Raw genomic sequence first — 15,787 nt, 5'->3', positions numbered from 1 at the left:
TCAAAATTTTACCTATTTTCCATACTAGGATTAGTAAATCTGAATATAAAACCGCCACTGTGGAAGCAATATATTACACCCTCAGTATAAAAAAATATATAATCAATCACGTAGTAAAAAAACATAATAAGATATCATACTCATGTCTAGTGCAATCACACACAATCTCAAAGCATTAGCACTAAACCAAATGAGTGAAAACTAGTTTATAGTCAAACTATACCGTTATATAAATTCTATAAAACGAATTAAACAATAATACTATTGTGTTTCAGCAATCGTTTCTTTTGATATCCATGGTAGAATATATCGTCTTAAAATTGTTGGAACAATTGCTGAAAATAGCCTGCAAAACAATTACAAAAACCAAACAAACAAAATTTTATGGCTGATTCACGACCAGGTCGCTCTCTTTAAGACGTTTCGCTGCTCTACCCAAGATTGTGCAAGCAGTTCTTCCATGTTGCGTCGCCCCCAGGATAAAACAACAGAGTAAATCTTTTTCACAATTACTCTTGCACTTTGAGAGTATGTGATACTTGTGCACTTCTATTCTTGCTCAAAATCAAACTTGTAGAAAACAAGTGATGATCACACACTAGTTTTCTTTCTCTCAAAAATTCTTGTTTTTCTTTTTAAAAACTCCAAAAATATTAAAACAACAAAACTCTATTATTTTTTTCCAACCAAAAATCTGATTTGTGCCCAAGAAATTCAATAGTTAATGACACTTAAGTACCACAAAATTAACCCATTAACTTCCCCTAACCGGTCAAGGGATTAATAAAATAATAAATTTCTTTAATGAAGATAATTATTATGACCATTAAAATCAATTTTAATAAGTATGATACATGGACATAAAATTTTGTTTAAGAATATATTTTCAACAGGGGTGAATAGAGTTCAATTATGTGCACACTTCTCTAACGAGTGTATATTTGACATGTTGTTCTGATTGGTTGATTAAGTAATTGTTGGGTCAATTACCCTCCATGTTTAGAATCTTGACCCTCGTTACATAACCCCTTAAATTTAATCAACGGTGGAGATTGAAATGTTATGTGCACAAAATCGGACTCGGGGTGAATATACTTAATGTATAATGTTGGTCTAAATTACTTTTTTCTTTTTTTCCATAGCACTTGCTCTAAAAATAAACGAAATTTCAGAATTCACTTCAAGCATAACGAAGTCAGTGTAGCACATTATACCATTTTTATCATTCAATAGTGAACTTTACATTTTACCGAATTACCCTTCACAAGATTTACTTTATCTATTCTAGTCAAATCTCGAAATCGTGGTTTCAACTATTTTTGGTTCTTCACAAATCGGTATATGGATATTTCTATTCCTACAAAAAAACTAGCACATCCCCCCTTCTGAAAAAGCGTTTCATTTCACCTTTATTCCTTTACTCTTTCCTCCGAACCCCAAACCCCAATTCCATCGGTACTTTATAAACCCTAGATTTTCCTCCAGAAGTTTTTTCATGGATTATTTCAAGAGTCTTCCTGTGGGGAGTACATTAGACATATTAACTCAACGACCAACAAAATCAATTCTTGGTTGCAAATTAATTTTCTCAAATTGGAGAAGTCTTGTTTCTCATCTTCCATCGATCTAAGATGCACTTCCATCATCTCAATCATCATTCTAATGTTGTTGCTGATGATTCTAGTAAGTTTTTGTTTTATTTCTTCTCCAACTCGAGACAACCTCCTACACCTATTCCAAGACAGTTATGAACATACTCTTTAGGTAATAAAATTCCTCTATAACCGTTATCCCTTGTCTCACACCATTGGCATGCTTATAGAGCGAATAACCAACTCATAATCGTAACCTAAGCCATAATGCCCAATCTTTCCGCATTACTGAACTTGGCCTACCGTCAATACTCAGCCAACATGGCCCTTTAATATTCTTATGCTAAGCCAATGTACATCCAACATTGTGCTACAACCATCTTGGCCATTTTCTTAGCTCATTCTGGTTATTCATGAGTCATATGCTTCACCTAGCCAACTTGCTCGACAATAGCAATGCCTATTCTTGCATACTAGCTTGCTTGCAATGTCCAAGCTTTGGACAACCTTGAACTAATGATTAGGCCAACTATTGATATATTTTACACTCTTGCATCGTCCTTGAGGTTGGAGCAATTCAATTCTATGGATATGCCTCAATGCCAACATCGTATGTTGCATTTGTTTTTCCTTGTATTACCTTTCCTCAATGAGGCTTCATTTTTTTGGCCAAAAAGATTCATTACTTAGACAATGACTCTACAGTGTAGCGCTAACTTTGTGCATCACCGGCCTTGCAGGGTACCGTTATCTTAGCGCTTAACAGTTTATGCTATGTAGCGCCATCTTGGCGGAACACTAACTAGGCCGGTTATGCTGTGACCCACAATCTTTGTACCTCACTAGACGTAACCATCATAGACATTTCCCACCTAATCTTTTCAACGTCCACGTTGAACACGACCTAGTATAAACACTATATACTTGTCTTATATCTTCGCTGCATGCATTCTCAGAAACCACTATGAAATTAAGCAATCTGTGCTGGCTTTTGCAAAATGCCGTTAACTAACTTTCACGCCTTCGCATCATCGCCACTTAGCTTTACTGCTTTGTATTGATCTCATATAATTGAGCCATTTCTCGGTGTCGTACACTACGCTTTAACTTCTACTCAAATCATGCATCAATACCCAAATGCAAACTTGAAATTCTTTTTATCTAATTCCCTTGAACTAGGCCTGAATTCCATTTTAATCATTTTCTCCTAAATGTACGCACTGGATGATTCCTTCTAAACGGATCACATCGATAATTTCCGTAGTCTTTCGCCTCCCGATTTTTCCTTTTGCATCTTACTCAACATGTCAAGGACTTATGAACGACTTGACCTTTGATTTCAATCAATTTTTCTGACACATTCCTTGGAATGTTGTCCTCTATGCCCTCCGTTAACCACGTCACAAAGTGTATATGGGATTCCTTTACTTAAGATACCTGAATCTTACACTTCATGCTTCACAACTCCTGATTATGCAAAATTCATTCAGGAACTCATTTCTATGAACGTCTCCACTAAGTATATACTCATTTTACTTTTGTCATCTTGCATATGTGAACAGACACTTTCGAGTTAACTTTTCCTAACTCACTAAAGTAAACCTATTGAGTTGCATAACCCATCTAGGCAACTGTGACTAACTATCTCTGGACATAACATAGCTAACCCTTTAGATTTCTATGCGCATTGGATTCAAAGCTAATATGTCACAAACTATTCCTTTGAACTGCATTGCTAAATTTTCTGGAAAGAGTGTGCCTTTCTCTAGGACATGAGTTCTACCCAACTCATGCTTGTCGGTTGAATAATCTTTATCTTGCTGCATTACTTGCACCGTTGCTGCTTATCCGTTGTCGTGTAATATTACAATCCCCAAACATCAATATCATTATCACATCAACTAGGACCCATGTCCTATGATTTGCTCATTAGGTTTCACCTTGTCTCACTACTGTATATGTTACGCTAAGTATGCTATTGCAACACTTCCCCATGAACTAGCTTTACATCGTAAATAAAGAGGCAAGACTTTATAAACGAAAAAACCTTCATTCATTACTGATCTTACATAAAAAGACCATGTACCATTACATGATTGATCCACTGATCATTTTTTAAAACTAAAACTTCATTAACAAAGAAAATTACTTACACCAAAGCAAAGTTCATACAAACTTGAAGATTCAAATAAAAGTCTGTACAAGCGAACTCCATACACACAATTTGCAACAGTCAACAACTAAAGATACATAAAACAAGTTCAGAAAACACTATTGTTCTCTACATCGAGTCTTGCAAATGGAGATAGCAACACTAACTTTTGTTCATAGCTTAATGAGTTTCTTCTTTTGTCGAAGTGAGCGACAACTTCGCTGCGAAGTCTCTTCCTTGTAACTTCACTTCAGCCTTCACGAGTCTTGCTAGAATCTCCCATAGTGATCCGAAACTGATGCATTGAGTTGCGTCTTGAGTGGATAACTTCTAGAGAAATGTAAGCCTTTACAAATGAAACATCCCCTACACTTCCAGGCTGAAGGGAATAGTTCATCTTCCTTTGGATCATGCTTACGCTTACTGCCAATAGATTTCTCTGTTCCTTTGGCCTTTCCTTCATATCTTTGCAAATCTTCAGTTTGTGTGTAATCATTAAGTCCTCATACTACTTGAATAGCCATATGAACACTGTGAATTTTGCGCTTCTTGAGTTCAGCAGTGACCCAAGAGCTCGCACTGGACAAAAATTAAAACATCTGATCTTCTAACTCACGTTACACACTTGTTGCACTAGTGCAAGGAAGTTATCAGCACAAACCTTTGGTGTACCCATCATCTTTAGCCTAACTTCCCGCTTGGGTACCAAGCACCATTGCTTGGCCAGAACTGCCCTCTCAGTCCATTTTTCATGACATTCCAAGACATAGGATTGGCATAACCAGCAGCTTCATCTTCTTGCAACGTAGTTCCTCACCAAACCTTGGCATCACCACCTAGGTATATGCCTGCGAGAGTTATCATTTGTCCTTCCCCAGTTCCATTCGCAACAAAGTAAGCCTCAAAGTCATACAAAAAATTCTCAATGTCTCTAGCATCTATGGAACGACATAAATTCTTGGCTTGGGACTCGATTTGAGCGTTACTCATTCACAGTTTTTCCTGAAAACATGTTGTCACTGATTAACCTATGAAGGCTTGTCACCTCCTCGGACATTTTCATTGCATGGCCTGTTAGTATGTACTTCACGTCACTGAATTTCCCCTTCAATTCAGTCACTTCAGCATTAGTTTCGTAATTCAATAAGGCTGCATGAGACACCTTGTCCTCCACTACACCTAACCTTTTATCGAATTCTTTAAACCAATCGGATGTTCTTCCTTTAAGTAATTTTAGCCTGTCATTTTCTCTAGAAACAAGAGGAATATGTAGGCCATAACAAATAATGTCTATGGTTATATTGCCAAGATCACCATATTCCTCCAACTGATCAAACGTACCCGGTAATTCTTCGTTGGTCATAGTGCCATTAGAACTCATTTATAATATAACTTCTCCAAGTTCAATGCACCAATCACTTGCTCACAGGAAAATATCTTAAGAGAGAAAGAAGTACTTGTGTATTATCCAACAAATACACTTCCAAACACATCTCTGATACGCGAACTATCACAACCCGGAGAGGCTCCTTACAAATTTCTGGCATGGATGTAACATGGCAGCAACATAGTTCAGTGAATCAAGCTTCACATACGATTACTTCAGCCTTATAAGTTTGCACCAATATATGCAAACAACACTGCACAGTTCTGCAAGGGAAGACTTTAGCCTTTTTCACTTTTCTTTTCTTCTCAAATGCTTACCATAAAGCATTCAACAACACTAACACAATCGTCCAACCAAGAACACTTAGAAAATGTCATAATCAACCCATTTTATTGCATCAAAGGAATATATACAAAACTCGCCCACTTGGGGACTTACACAGACTTCTTCCTCTTGAACCAAGCCTTTTCCCTACCAAAATTCTCTTAATTTGAGTCACACAATCAACTTTGTAAGCCTACTGAATTTCCTATGCCTTTGCACTAATTATACATCAAATACAATGGCAAAAACCCATGCACAACACTTGCACATATGACAGTTCCATAACCGCCAGTAACTGTGCCTACTGGCCAGTTTCTTCTCTAACTCGAGCCAACCTTCTACACCTGTTCCAAGACAGTTATGAACACACATTTTAGGTTATAAACTTCCTCTATAACCATTCTCCATTGTCTCACACCATTGCCACACTTATAAAGCTAATAACCAACTCATGACCCTAACCCGAGCAATAATGCACAATCTTTGCACATTATTGAACTCGGCCTTCCGCCAATATACACTCAGCCAACATGGCCCCGTAATCTTCTTGGGCTAAGCCAATGTACGACCAACATTGCGCTATGATCATCTTAACCATTTTCTTAGCTCATTCTGGTTATCTGTGCGTTATATGCTTCACTTAGCTAACTTTCTCGACAATAGCAATGCCTACTCTTGCATTACTAGCTTGCTTGCACTGTCCAAGCTTTGGCCAGCCTTGAATTAATGCTTAGGCCAACTCTTGGCCTATTCTACACTCTTGCATCATCCTGGAGTTTTAGCCAACTCAATTCCATGGATATGCCTCATTGCCAACATCGCATGTTGCATTTGTCAATTTGGCCTTGTCTTGCCTTTCCTCAATGAAGCTTCATTGTGTCGGCCAATAAACTTCATTACTTAGCGAATAACTCTACAGCGTAGCGCTAACTTTGCGCATTATTGGCCCTGCAGGGTCCCGCTATCTTAACGCTTAACAGTCTATACCATGTGTCATCTTGGTTGAACACTTACTAAGCCGATTGTGCTGTACCGTGCAATCTTTATGCTTCACTAGCCATACCTATCATAGCAAGCCACTGGTCACCTTACTTGGAAGCTGCCTTTATGCAAGCATGGCTGACCCAACTTAACAATTAATGAAAAAGCCAACAGCAACTCTTTCTCTGCAACAATCCTCAATATGAACCTTGGAAGCTGCCTTTATTCAAGCATGGCTCCCCACCTTAACAATTGATATCTTGGAAAAAGCCAACAGTACCTCTTTCTCTGCAACAGTCCTCAATATGAACCACTTTGAACTCTTGAGGCCTGGACGGCACTGTTAAATATAACGTGCGTGAAGATAACTCGCATCTCTCACCAAATACAAAACAATCAGACTCTTGGTATCATCCACCTCTTTTATCTTCTCCATCTCCCATTCTATCTTACCCAACGAGGCTCTCTTATTTTCACGTTCAGCTTTACTCTTTTCCACACCGCCAAAAAGCCCCAATTTTCCCATCAGTGTTTGTTAAGCAAACCCTAAATGAGAAGAATTTCTGTTTCTGTTTTTGAAAAATTAAAAAGGGTTTGAATCGTTCATGGATTACTTCAGGTTTCTCCCACTGGAAATTATATTAGACATTTTGACTCGCTTACCATCCGAGTCAGTTTTGGAATCCAAATTGGTATGCACAAACTGGAGACGGGTTGTTTCTCGTCCATCATTTTTGAAGATGCACTCACATAATTTCAATCATCCTTCTGTAGATGATGATTCTGGTATGTTAGGTTTTCTTGCTTTGACTGATGACCAAAAGTTTTACTATTTTAAGTATAATGATAATCATCATGATCTGTCGAGAGTTAGAAGAATTAATTTCACCCCTCCATTTAAGAGTACTAGCTTCGTTGGTTCGTATAATGGTTTGATCTGTCTTGCTGGAGGCCCGGCTGTTTGGATTTGTAACCCTATTACCAGAGAATATGTTATGCTTCCAGAAATTATTAAGAGAGAATCTTGTGATTTTGAACCGTATCATATTCATGGGACATGCAGCTTTGGTTTTGTTTCTTCAACCAATGAATACGAAGTTTTAAGAATATATTTGCAGAAACGGAATTCTCTAGAAATTCACATTTAACTAGGCAGTGGCGACGGATGGAGAAACCTTGGAAACTGCAATTCCAAGTTCAGTATCTGTGACTATAATTGGGAGGTGCCTGGTATGTTTGCCAGTGGAGCACTTCATTGGCTGGATGATGGATTAAAAATGATTGCTAACTTTGATTTGGCTGAGGAAAAGTTCAGTGACCATCTTTCACCACCTCCTTTGCCACAAGAGGCTACCTGGTGGAGTTGTACGATAGGGGTTTTTGATGGTTTTTTGGTTTTTGGTATTCCTCCTAATATCGAAGAAGCTGAATGTTATGACATATGGATACTAAAGAAGACGTATGATAATCATGACATGAAAGAGCGAGGAGAACATCAATCATGGGTTTGGAGTAAAGAGTTTACGGTTGACAGCGTAACTGTATTATTAGCTGTTACGAAGAGTGATGGTATTTTGATTTGCAATGGTAACTGTCTCTTCGTTCACGACACAAAAGCTTCAACCTCGAAAATGCTTGTGGATTTTAAGGAAGGGATTCGTGAAGTATTCCCTCACAAGAACACTTTAATTTCATTGAAAGAATTAGGGGAAGAAGATACAAAAACAATGGAGTCAGTTGAAGTGGAGGAGACAGAAAGCCATGATTAGCCTATTAAGCAACTATGGAGGATGCAAACCCTGATCCCGCTCTTATAAACTGGTAATCTTCATTGATTTTTGGAAGTGTGGTAGTCATATGATTCTATAGAATTTTGAGTTTTTCATTTTGAAATTGAATTGCACTTAATCTCTGTGTGAACTGCTATTGGTATTCGTTTTAGTGAATTATGTACTGCAAGTTACTTTTATTCTGTCTGTATATCATCAGTGCAACTTGACAGTAGTGTTTTTTATTTTGGTTAAGCTATATTTTTTTGTTGATTGCCCATATTGTTAGTGACCCGACCTTGTTTCCTATGAAGATTGTGATGCATACGTTAATGAATTATTTTCGTTTTATTATAATGGAGTCCAATACGTATATGCAGGCATAATCGAGACTGTGATGCATACTTTCTCAGTAGTAGATAATACATACTTCTTAGGGATCTGAATTGTTATGGGTCAATGTGGATAGAACTTAGAACAGCTTGGTTATCAAAACAGTTGGCCATTCCAGTTCTTGAAATTCAATGCCAGTTGCTTATTTGTCCTAATTCTAACTTTGGCTTCCCTACATAATCCATGACCTTTTGAGAATACTGCAGATTCGTCTCATGTCTAAAATGGCTGTGGCTTGTCAAAAATATGGTAGCTAATACATTATATAGGAGGGAAATCACTCTGCAGGTCAGTCTCTTTGTCCCAACTAAGAAATAATTAAGGCTTTAAGCAATACATAACATACTTGTGCCCTAGTAGTTATTCTTCAGGTTAACTATCATACCTGAAATTTGATTTTATTCCTCATAATTGAAACCATGGACGTGTAACATAACAGTTTGTTGCCTCCTCAGCTCCGTTTTACCTGTAAAAGGTTAGAAGTTAGATGATGCCAGAATTTGACTATTGCGTGAGTTGACAATTTAGAAGATAATGAATGGTCCATCAACTCTCTAACAATTAGAATCTTGACAGACCTGAATTTAGAACATTCAATATGATGCAAACGTGTTATCCTGAAAGATTCTTTTGTATCGCTTGCTGAACAGCCAATGCATATGTTCCCTTGTTTCTCTAACAACTAGAATCTTGACAGCCTAGAATTTGAAACATACAATGTGATGCAAACGTGTTGTCCCAGAAGATTATTTCGTATCGCTCGCTGAACAGCCAACACATATGTTCTGTTATATTTCTTTAACAATTAGAATCTTGACAGCCGAATTTGAAACAATCAATGTGATGCAAATCGTGTTATCCTGAATGATTCTTATCGCTCACTGAACAGCCAATGCACGTGTTCTCCTGTTTCTTTAACAATTAGAATCTTCACATGTTAGTATCATATAATGATAAAGGTCAATGCTTCACTAATCAATTAAACTGAGGTAGGTAGAACAAGACCTTAATTACTGAGTAATTCATTTGCATTTATAGTAGTACATGTGTAAAGAAAGATGATTTGCGAAAATTACTTGGAGTAAAGTGAGTTGTTATATTAATATACTTTGTATTTCTTTTGTATACATTATGTACAGTAAAATTTCATGACGCATTTGCTTATAAAATGCGGAGAATACCCATGGGAGGTAAATATATCTATAGATCTAATGGTTGAGAATGTTAAGAAGTGAAACTCGGTTTTTAAACAGACGCCTAAATACAGATTCCAATCCATCTTCAAGATCTTCAAGGTTCATCTCAAGGGAAGCCAATGGCTTCTGCACTTCTTTTGCTTCAATGACTTTTGGTTTCAATGCAATATCGACCTTGGTTACTTTATTAACAACTTGTGCTGCGTGTTTAGTGGTCAACTTTGAGACTAATGACCAGTTGTTTTGCTTTGGTGCAGATAGGAAAGACATGACAGATTCAAAGACTGCAAGAATAGCTGCTTCAACTTCTGTTAGGAGGCTGGCATCAGCAACAACATCATTGTTTTTGTTGGTGTTTCTCTTAAGATCTGAAAGGCATTTTTGGATGACTTTGCAGATTTTCTTTCTTGAGCTCACATATGCGTCAAATTCGTTTGATCGCCTTCGAATAGATGACTGAAGATCCTGGGCAGATTGCTTCATTCGAGACAAAACATCCTTAACATGACAGATCTTTCCGAGACCGCGTTTAAGCATTTTCCATCTTCGGTAAGAAGGAAATCCTCAACAGATTCATACAAGTCCTTTAGAGCAACCAAGTTGTTGGAAATAGATGAGGTGAGATCTGAGATCTCAATTTGCACATTGTTCCTCAACTGCAGAAGTGAGAGGGTTAGATCTGGTGGGCAAACTGTTTGAACGAGCATGGTTAGCAATTTTGCTTGAGGAAGCCATCTTTACTTTCGTTAGCAGAGGAAGATGAAGAAGTGAATTTAGTTTTTGGTGATGAAAGCTTTACCTGTATTGCGCTTATATATACAAAGCTAAAGGGGACATGAGGAATCTTATTAACGCTCTCATGGTCACTTCTGTCGGGTTGTCATGTGTTGGACTTTCAGCTTTTAACGCCCATGTCTGCAGGTTGTTGCAATTTTCAGAGACATACAATATATATAGGAAGGAAAATCGCTATGCAGGTCAGCCTCTTTGACACAAGTAAGAAATATTTAAGGCTTTAAGCCAATTGAGGCATAACATACATGTGCATGAGTAGCTATTCCTCTGGTTCAATATCATACTAGAAATAATCCTTATTCCTCAATCATTGAATCCATGGACATGTAACATGACAGCTTGGTACCTCCTCACCTATGTTGTAGCGAAGTAGATGATGCAAGAGTTTTATTGTGTAAGTTGGCAAATAAGAAGACAATGAATGGTCTATCAACTCGTCTGCCAACTCTCTAACAATTGGAATCTTGACAGGAATTTGAAACAATCAATGTGATGCTAACGTGTTATCCTGAATGATTCTTTCGTATCACTCGCTGAACAGGCATATGTTCCCTTGTTTCTCTGACACATAGAATCTTCACATGTCCGTTTCATATATTAATAAAGGTCAATGCTTCATTAATTGTCGAGTAATTCATTTGCTTTAAGGTAATGAAAACATATAATTACTGAATGCCAATTGTAGACACGCCACAAGAAAAAGGAACGAAAATTTGCAACAATTGTTTTGAGTAAAGTGATTTGTTATATTAATATACTTTGTTTTTTGATCAGACTTCTAAAGACAGATTCTAATCCATCTTCAAGATCTTCAAGGTTCATCTCAAATATTGACCTTGGTTACTTCGTTAACAACTTGTGCTGCGTGTTTAGTGGTCAACTTTGAGACTAATGACCAGTTGTTTTGCTTTGGTGTAGATAGGAAAGACATGACAGATCAAAGACTGCAAGAGTAGATGCTTCAACTTCGGTTAGGAGGCTGGCATCAACAACAACATCATTGTTTTTGTTGGTGTTTCTCTTAAGATCTGAAAGGCATTTTAGGATGACTTTGCAGATTTTCTTTCTTGAGCTCACATATGCGTCAAATTCATTTGATCACCTTCGAATAGATGATTGAAGATCCTGGGCAGATTGCTTCATTTGAGACAAAGCATCCTTAATAGTTCCACAAACATCCAATAACATGACAGATCTGTCCAAGACCGCGTTTTAAGCATTTTCCATCTTCGGTAAGAAGGAAATCCTCAACAGATTCATACAAGTCCTTTAGAGCAACCAAGTTGTTGGAAATGGATGAGGTGAGATCTGAAGATCTCAATTTGCACAATTGTTCTTCAACTGCAAAAGTGAAAGGGTCAGATCTGGTGGGCAAACTGATGGAGCGAGAATGGTAAGCAAGTTTGCTGGAGGAAGACATTTTCGCCTTATTTAGAAGAAGGTTTATGATTAGATGCACAAGTTAATGTAGAGAATTGTGTTTTGATGGTAATTACTGATTCACCTGATGCTGCTTTTATAGTCAGGCTACAAGGTTCATGAGTGGGACATGTTCATGTGGTGGAACTTCCTCTATCTTATGCATTGTTCCAACATTAATGACAAGTGGTGTGTCCCCTAACGACTGTATAGTATCGCTTACAAGTCCTTGAATATTTTGCCATTAACAGATGTCAGATGTGTAATGTATCATGTGCATGAATGGGACTACTACTAAGAAAGATCTGTAACAATAGACACGCTTTGTTGTTTTCTTATGAGCAATGTATCTATATTTTCCAACAATTGAAATCTAGACAGCCTTGGTTTCAAATAATGAAAGTATACATTTTCATATGTTACCAAAAACCATAAAAACCACCAACAGTATGCAATTGAGCATCTCTGTCTAGGAAACAAGAAAAACCAAATGGCTCTTCTGTATATCTTTTCTTGGGCACTGTATTTGATTACAGGAACTTTATTTCCATTGCCAAATTATGTTCCTTGGTCGATTGAACAAGACAATTTTCCAACCTCTCTTTTGAGACTTTTCAGAAAACTCTATTTTCCTTCCGCACATGAGCATCTGAATTATACACTATTTAGCAAGGATGGCTACCGTTTTCTACTGTTTAAATGGAACTGTCCCTACTGTTTGAATAAAATTGAAATTGGTTTTCCTGTTTTATATGGCAGAACGCCAATCCCTTTTTCTAGTAAACTTACATCCGTCTTTCTAATAAACCTGATAACCATAGACAACAAGATAATAAACAAATAAGACGGGCAACTTATAACCAAGTTGTAGTTTACAAAAGAGATGCACTCAGTTTTCTGATGCTTTACATTAGATGGTGTATCATCCGTTAACTGCAATTAGTGGTGATGCATTTGAGTGCTCTTCTACCTTTATACAGCATATGATTGCTTCACACAGCAACCCTTTCTTGTGTCTGAATTACCAATAGCTCATTTACATATTATCCTGCAACAAACCAAAGTTGTTGTAAGAAAACATCATCAAATATAGATTGCATAAACTAATAAATTAGACTTCTGGTTCGTAGTTATAGCTGGTTAATTCTAAATAAGACAAACATAAAATTCTAAATAGATTAGACTTGGTGTTTGTAGCTACAGCCGATAAAATCTGAACCAAACATGACTAAACTAATCAACCAACCACATCTACTTGAATTCAGCAATTCTGCTGGGTACCCTGTAACTTCATGATAAAGGTGCAGCCTTAATGTCAGGCTTGGGAAAACAATGCTGATTTTAACCAACTGCTGGACTAAAGGAACAACTGACAGAGGTTACTTTTAACTTATGCATGCTTCAAAGTTCCTAACAACTGGCAGAGGTTCAGTCCTCCATTCGACTGACAAAAACATAATAAATATGCTACATTTTATTTCAACGCTACTTTTATTGCTACAACAGTGAAAATTGTGAAATGATGAACATATTATGTTGTCATTTTAACAAAAAGTAGTCTTTTATTGCCACAACAGCGAAAATCGTGAAATACTGAAAGGATAAACATTCTATTGTTATTTTCGCAAAAAATAGTAGTAATGCACGATACCTCAAGTCCTCTGCTGTTATTGTTTGGTGGCAATGTATTCCCTGGAGTCTATAAACCAATTAAAGGAATAATCAAACTCAGTCAGTATATTTGAAATTTACATGCATTAGCTTTACTGTTCATTAAAGATCAAGGAAGCGAAGAATTTACCATTATCGCGACTTAAGCTTCCAATTCTGCAATCCTTTACGATGCCATTTCAAAATTTTCTTTGGGTCTGATGTTCTCCTTTTCTTTGTACAGGTCTTGTGGAATACCTCATGACGTTCAGGGAATATTCCCAGTTCATGCTGCATCTGTAAAATGAGATTTTATTCTGTTAGTTGTATAAACTAATGCTAACTGTAAATGAAAACCAATAGAGGCTTGTTAAAACCCTTGATGCTACCAATGCAACATTTTGTCTTTTAACAATTGCTATTCCGATAGCTTGGTATTTTTGGTCCAAGATGCACCTGCATGAAACCGAAATGGTTATAATGTCTATTCCTCAGTAAAGTTGAAGACATAGTTATAATGAAATAAACATCCCACATACTTCCATAGCATCCTCTCCAGAAAAGACTCCAATCTAGGATCCACCTTCTCTGCTCCTTGGTTCAACTCTGCAGCTCTGGCTTTTAAAATACCATATTCATCTATAGCTTTAGCTGAGATACAATCACCAATACCCCGGTTAGTATCCAACTACAACAAGTGACTCATAACAAAGCTAATACACAAGATACATAAATACAATTAATACCAAGAATAGCATGGACATAATCAAAGTCCTCTGAAGCATCAAAAAGTGGGCCTGCTAATAGAGCATATGATAATGCCTTCTTTAGTTCATCCAAATGGTAGTAAATCTGCGGAACCACATAACAGAAAAAAATAATGTAAAAGCAGAACTCAAAAACGCAACCACTCTTATTCCTAGAATCCAATCAATTTCTTACTTACATCTCATCTTGATAGAGTGTGCAAGCAAGAAAAAGTTATGGCAAGGCTGAGAGATAAATAATGCTAACTGTAAATGAAAACAAAAAGAGGCTGGTTAAAACCTTTGATGCACGCAATGCAGCGTCTTCAGACATGCTTCCATCACTGCATAACCAGATGAGTTCAGCAACAAAATGGAAAAAAGCAAAGCATTCTCAAAATCCTTCAAATGTACTACCCTAATGTGCATTAACCTAACTTTTCCACATGAAAATAATAAAATAACCATGCTAGTGTTTGGCCCTTGCTCTAAGCTCCAGAAACATGCAAGCTTCCAGGCATGGAAAGATGAAATGCTAAGGGACAGAATCTCGCTAATAGAATTACTCTTGATTTACTTGTTATACTACCCTAGGAAACCCTTCAACATACCAAGCTAATTGGAAAATTAGAAAAAAATATCACATGATCAGAAGGGGGCAAGTGCAAGAAGGTATAGCCTACAACTGTAAAAGTGTTCTCCTTTACTAATTTATCTTAGCTCTAGCCCAAATCAAACATATAATCCTACTGGTTCAAATTTGTCCCAATAAATAATCCGAGAACACCACTGATCGCAAACAAAACCCTAACAATTTCGAGCAATCATCAAAACCCTGACTTTAACATCACTAAGTAGCAGAGTAAACTCACCATGGCAGACAAAAAGAATCCACAAATTTGTTCAAATTGTTGAGAGCAATAACTTCAAAGCTGGATGCGATTTATTGAGAACAGTAAGTAAACCACTTGCAGAACTCACCACCGTAGCCATGGTGATTCGATTTATAATTGAAAACCTCTCTAGATTCTTCCACTGTGATGATGAGGAGAAAAATTAATTCAAGTTTAAAAAGTTTAAAAATTAGGCTTTTTCGATTACTTCTTTTGTGTTCTTTCGGAAGAGGTAGATTAAAGCTGTCAACGGGCCAAGCGGGTCAACCCAGCCCTAGCTTGCCAACCCGTGGTCGGGTTAGGGTCAGCCCTAGCCTAGTACTATTCATGACCAAGCTCCAAACCCCAACCCTAATCCTAGACGGGTCAGTCCTGGCGGGTTGGCGAGTTAATGTTAGATTTTAATTAAAAAAACAAAAAAAAGTTTAAGTTGTACATTTTGTAAGGGTCGATCAACTTAGGTCGAATAGGAGTTTAGTTAACAGCCCAA

General features: G+C 37.1%; 1 protein-coding gene and 1 long non-coding RNA gene across 6 annotated transcripts; one reads left to right on the top strand and one right to left on the bottom strand.

Annotated features, from left to right (window-relative positions):
* Window positions 1-6,924: 6,924 nt before the first annotated feature.
* Window positions 6,925-12,379, top strand: LOC113357950. 3 transcript variants are annotated; one of them, XR_003364024.1, is made up of 4 exons: window positions 6,925-8,257; window positions 10,052-10,771; window positions 11,364-11,405; window positions 11,508-12,379. It is a non-coding gene; the product is annotated as an uncharacterized LOC113357950 (long non-coding RNA). The 3 variants fall into 3 exon arrangements; XR_003364023.1 differs by adding an exon at window positions 8,805-8,886 and having other exon boundaries at window positions 10,052-11,405; XR_003364022.1 differs by having other exon boundaries at window positions 10,052-11,405.
* Window positions 12,380-12,841: 462 nt separating this feature from the next.
* LOC113361864 (26S proteasome non-ATPase regulatory subunit 1 homolog A-like) lies at window positions 12,842-15,473 on the bottom strand. Of its 3 annotated transcripts, none has more exons than XR_003365387.1 (8): window positions 15,277-15,473; window positions 14,605-14,671; window positions 14,405-14,510; window positions 14,198-14,309; window positions 14,048-14,114; window positions 13,810-13,955; window positions 13,660-13,707; window positions 12,842-13,056 (listed from the first exon to the last, which is right to left on the bottom strand). XR_003365387.1 is itself a non-coding variant. In XM_026604956.1 (8 exons), the coding sequence occupies exons 2-6, from the start codon at window positions 14,736-14,738 to the stop codon at window positions 13,812-13,814; spliced, it is 462 nt and encodes a 153-aa protein (XP_026460741.1). In that variant the 5' UTR covers window positions 14,739-14,748; window positions 15,277-15,473; the 3' UTR covers window positions 12,842-13,056; window positions 13,660-13,707; window positions 13,810-13,811. The 3 variants fall into 3 exon arrangements, 2 of the variants coding, with proteins under 2 accessions (XP_026460741.1, XP_026460742.1); XM_026604956.1 differs by lacking the exon at window positions 14,605-14,671 and adding an exon at window positions 14,706-14,748; XM_026604957.1 differs by lacking the exon at window positions 14,605-14,671.
* Between the last annotated feature and the right edge of the window lie 314 nt (window positions 15,474-15,787).

This window comes from Papaver somniferum, chromosome 3 (assembly GCF_003573695.1).
Source record: "Papaver somniferum cultivar HN1 chromosome 3, ASM357369v1, whole genome shotgun sequence".
Lineage (NCBI taxonomy): Eukaryota > Viridiplantae > Streptophyta > Magnoliopsida > Ranunculales > Papaveraceae > Papaver > Papaver somniferum.
The sequence above is the reverse complement of the archived record's forward strand: the minus strand, read 5'-3'. Positions and strand labels throughout refer to the sequence as shown.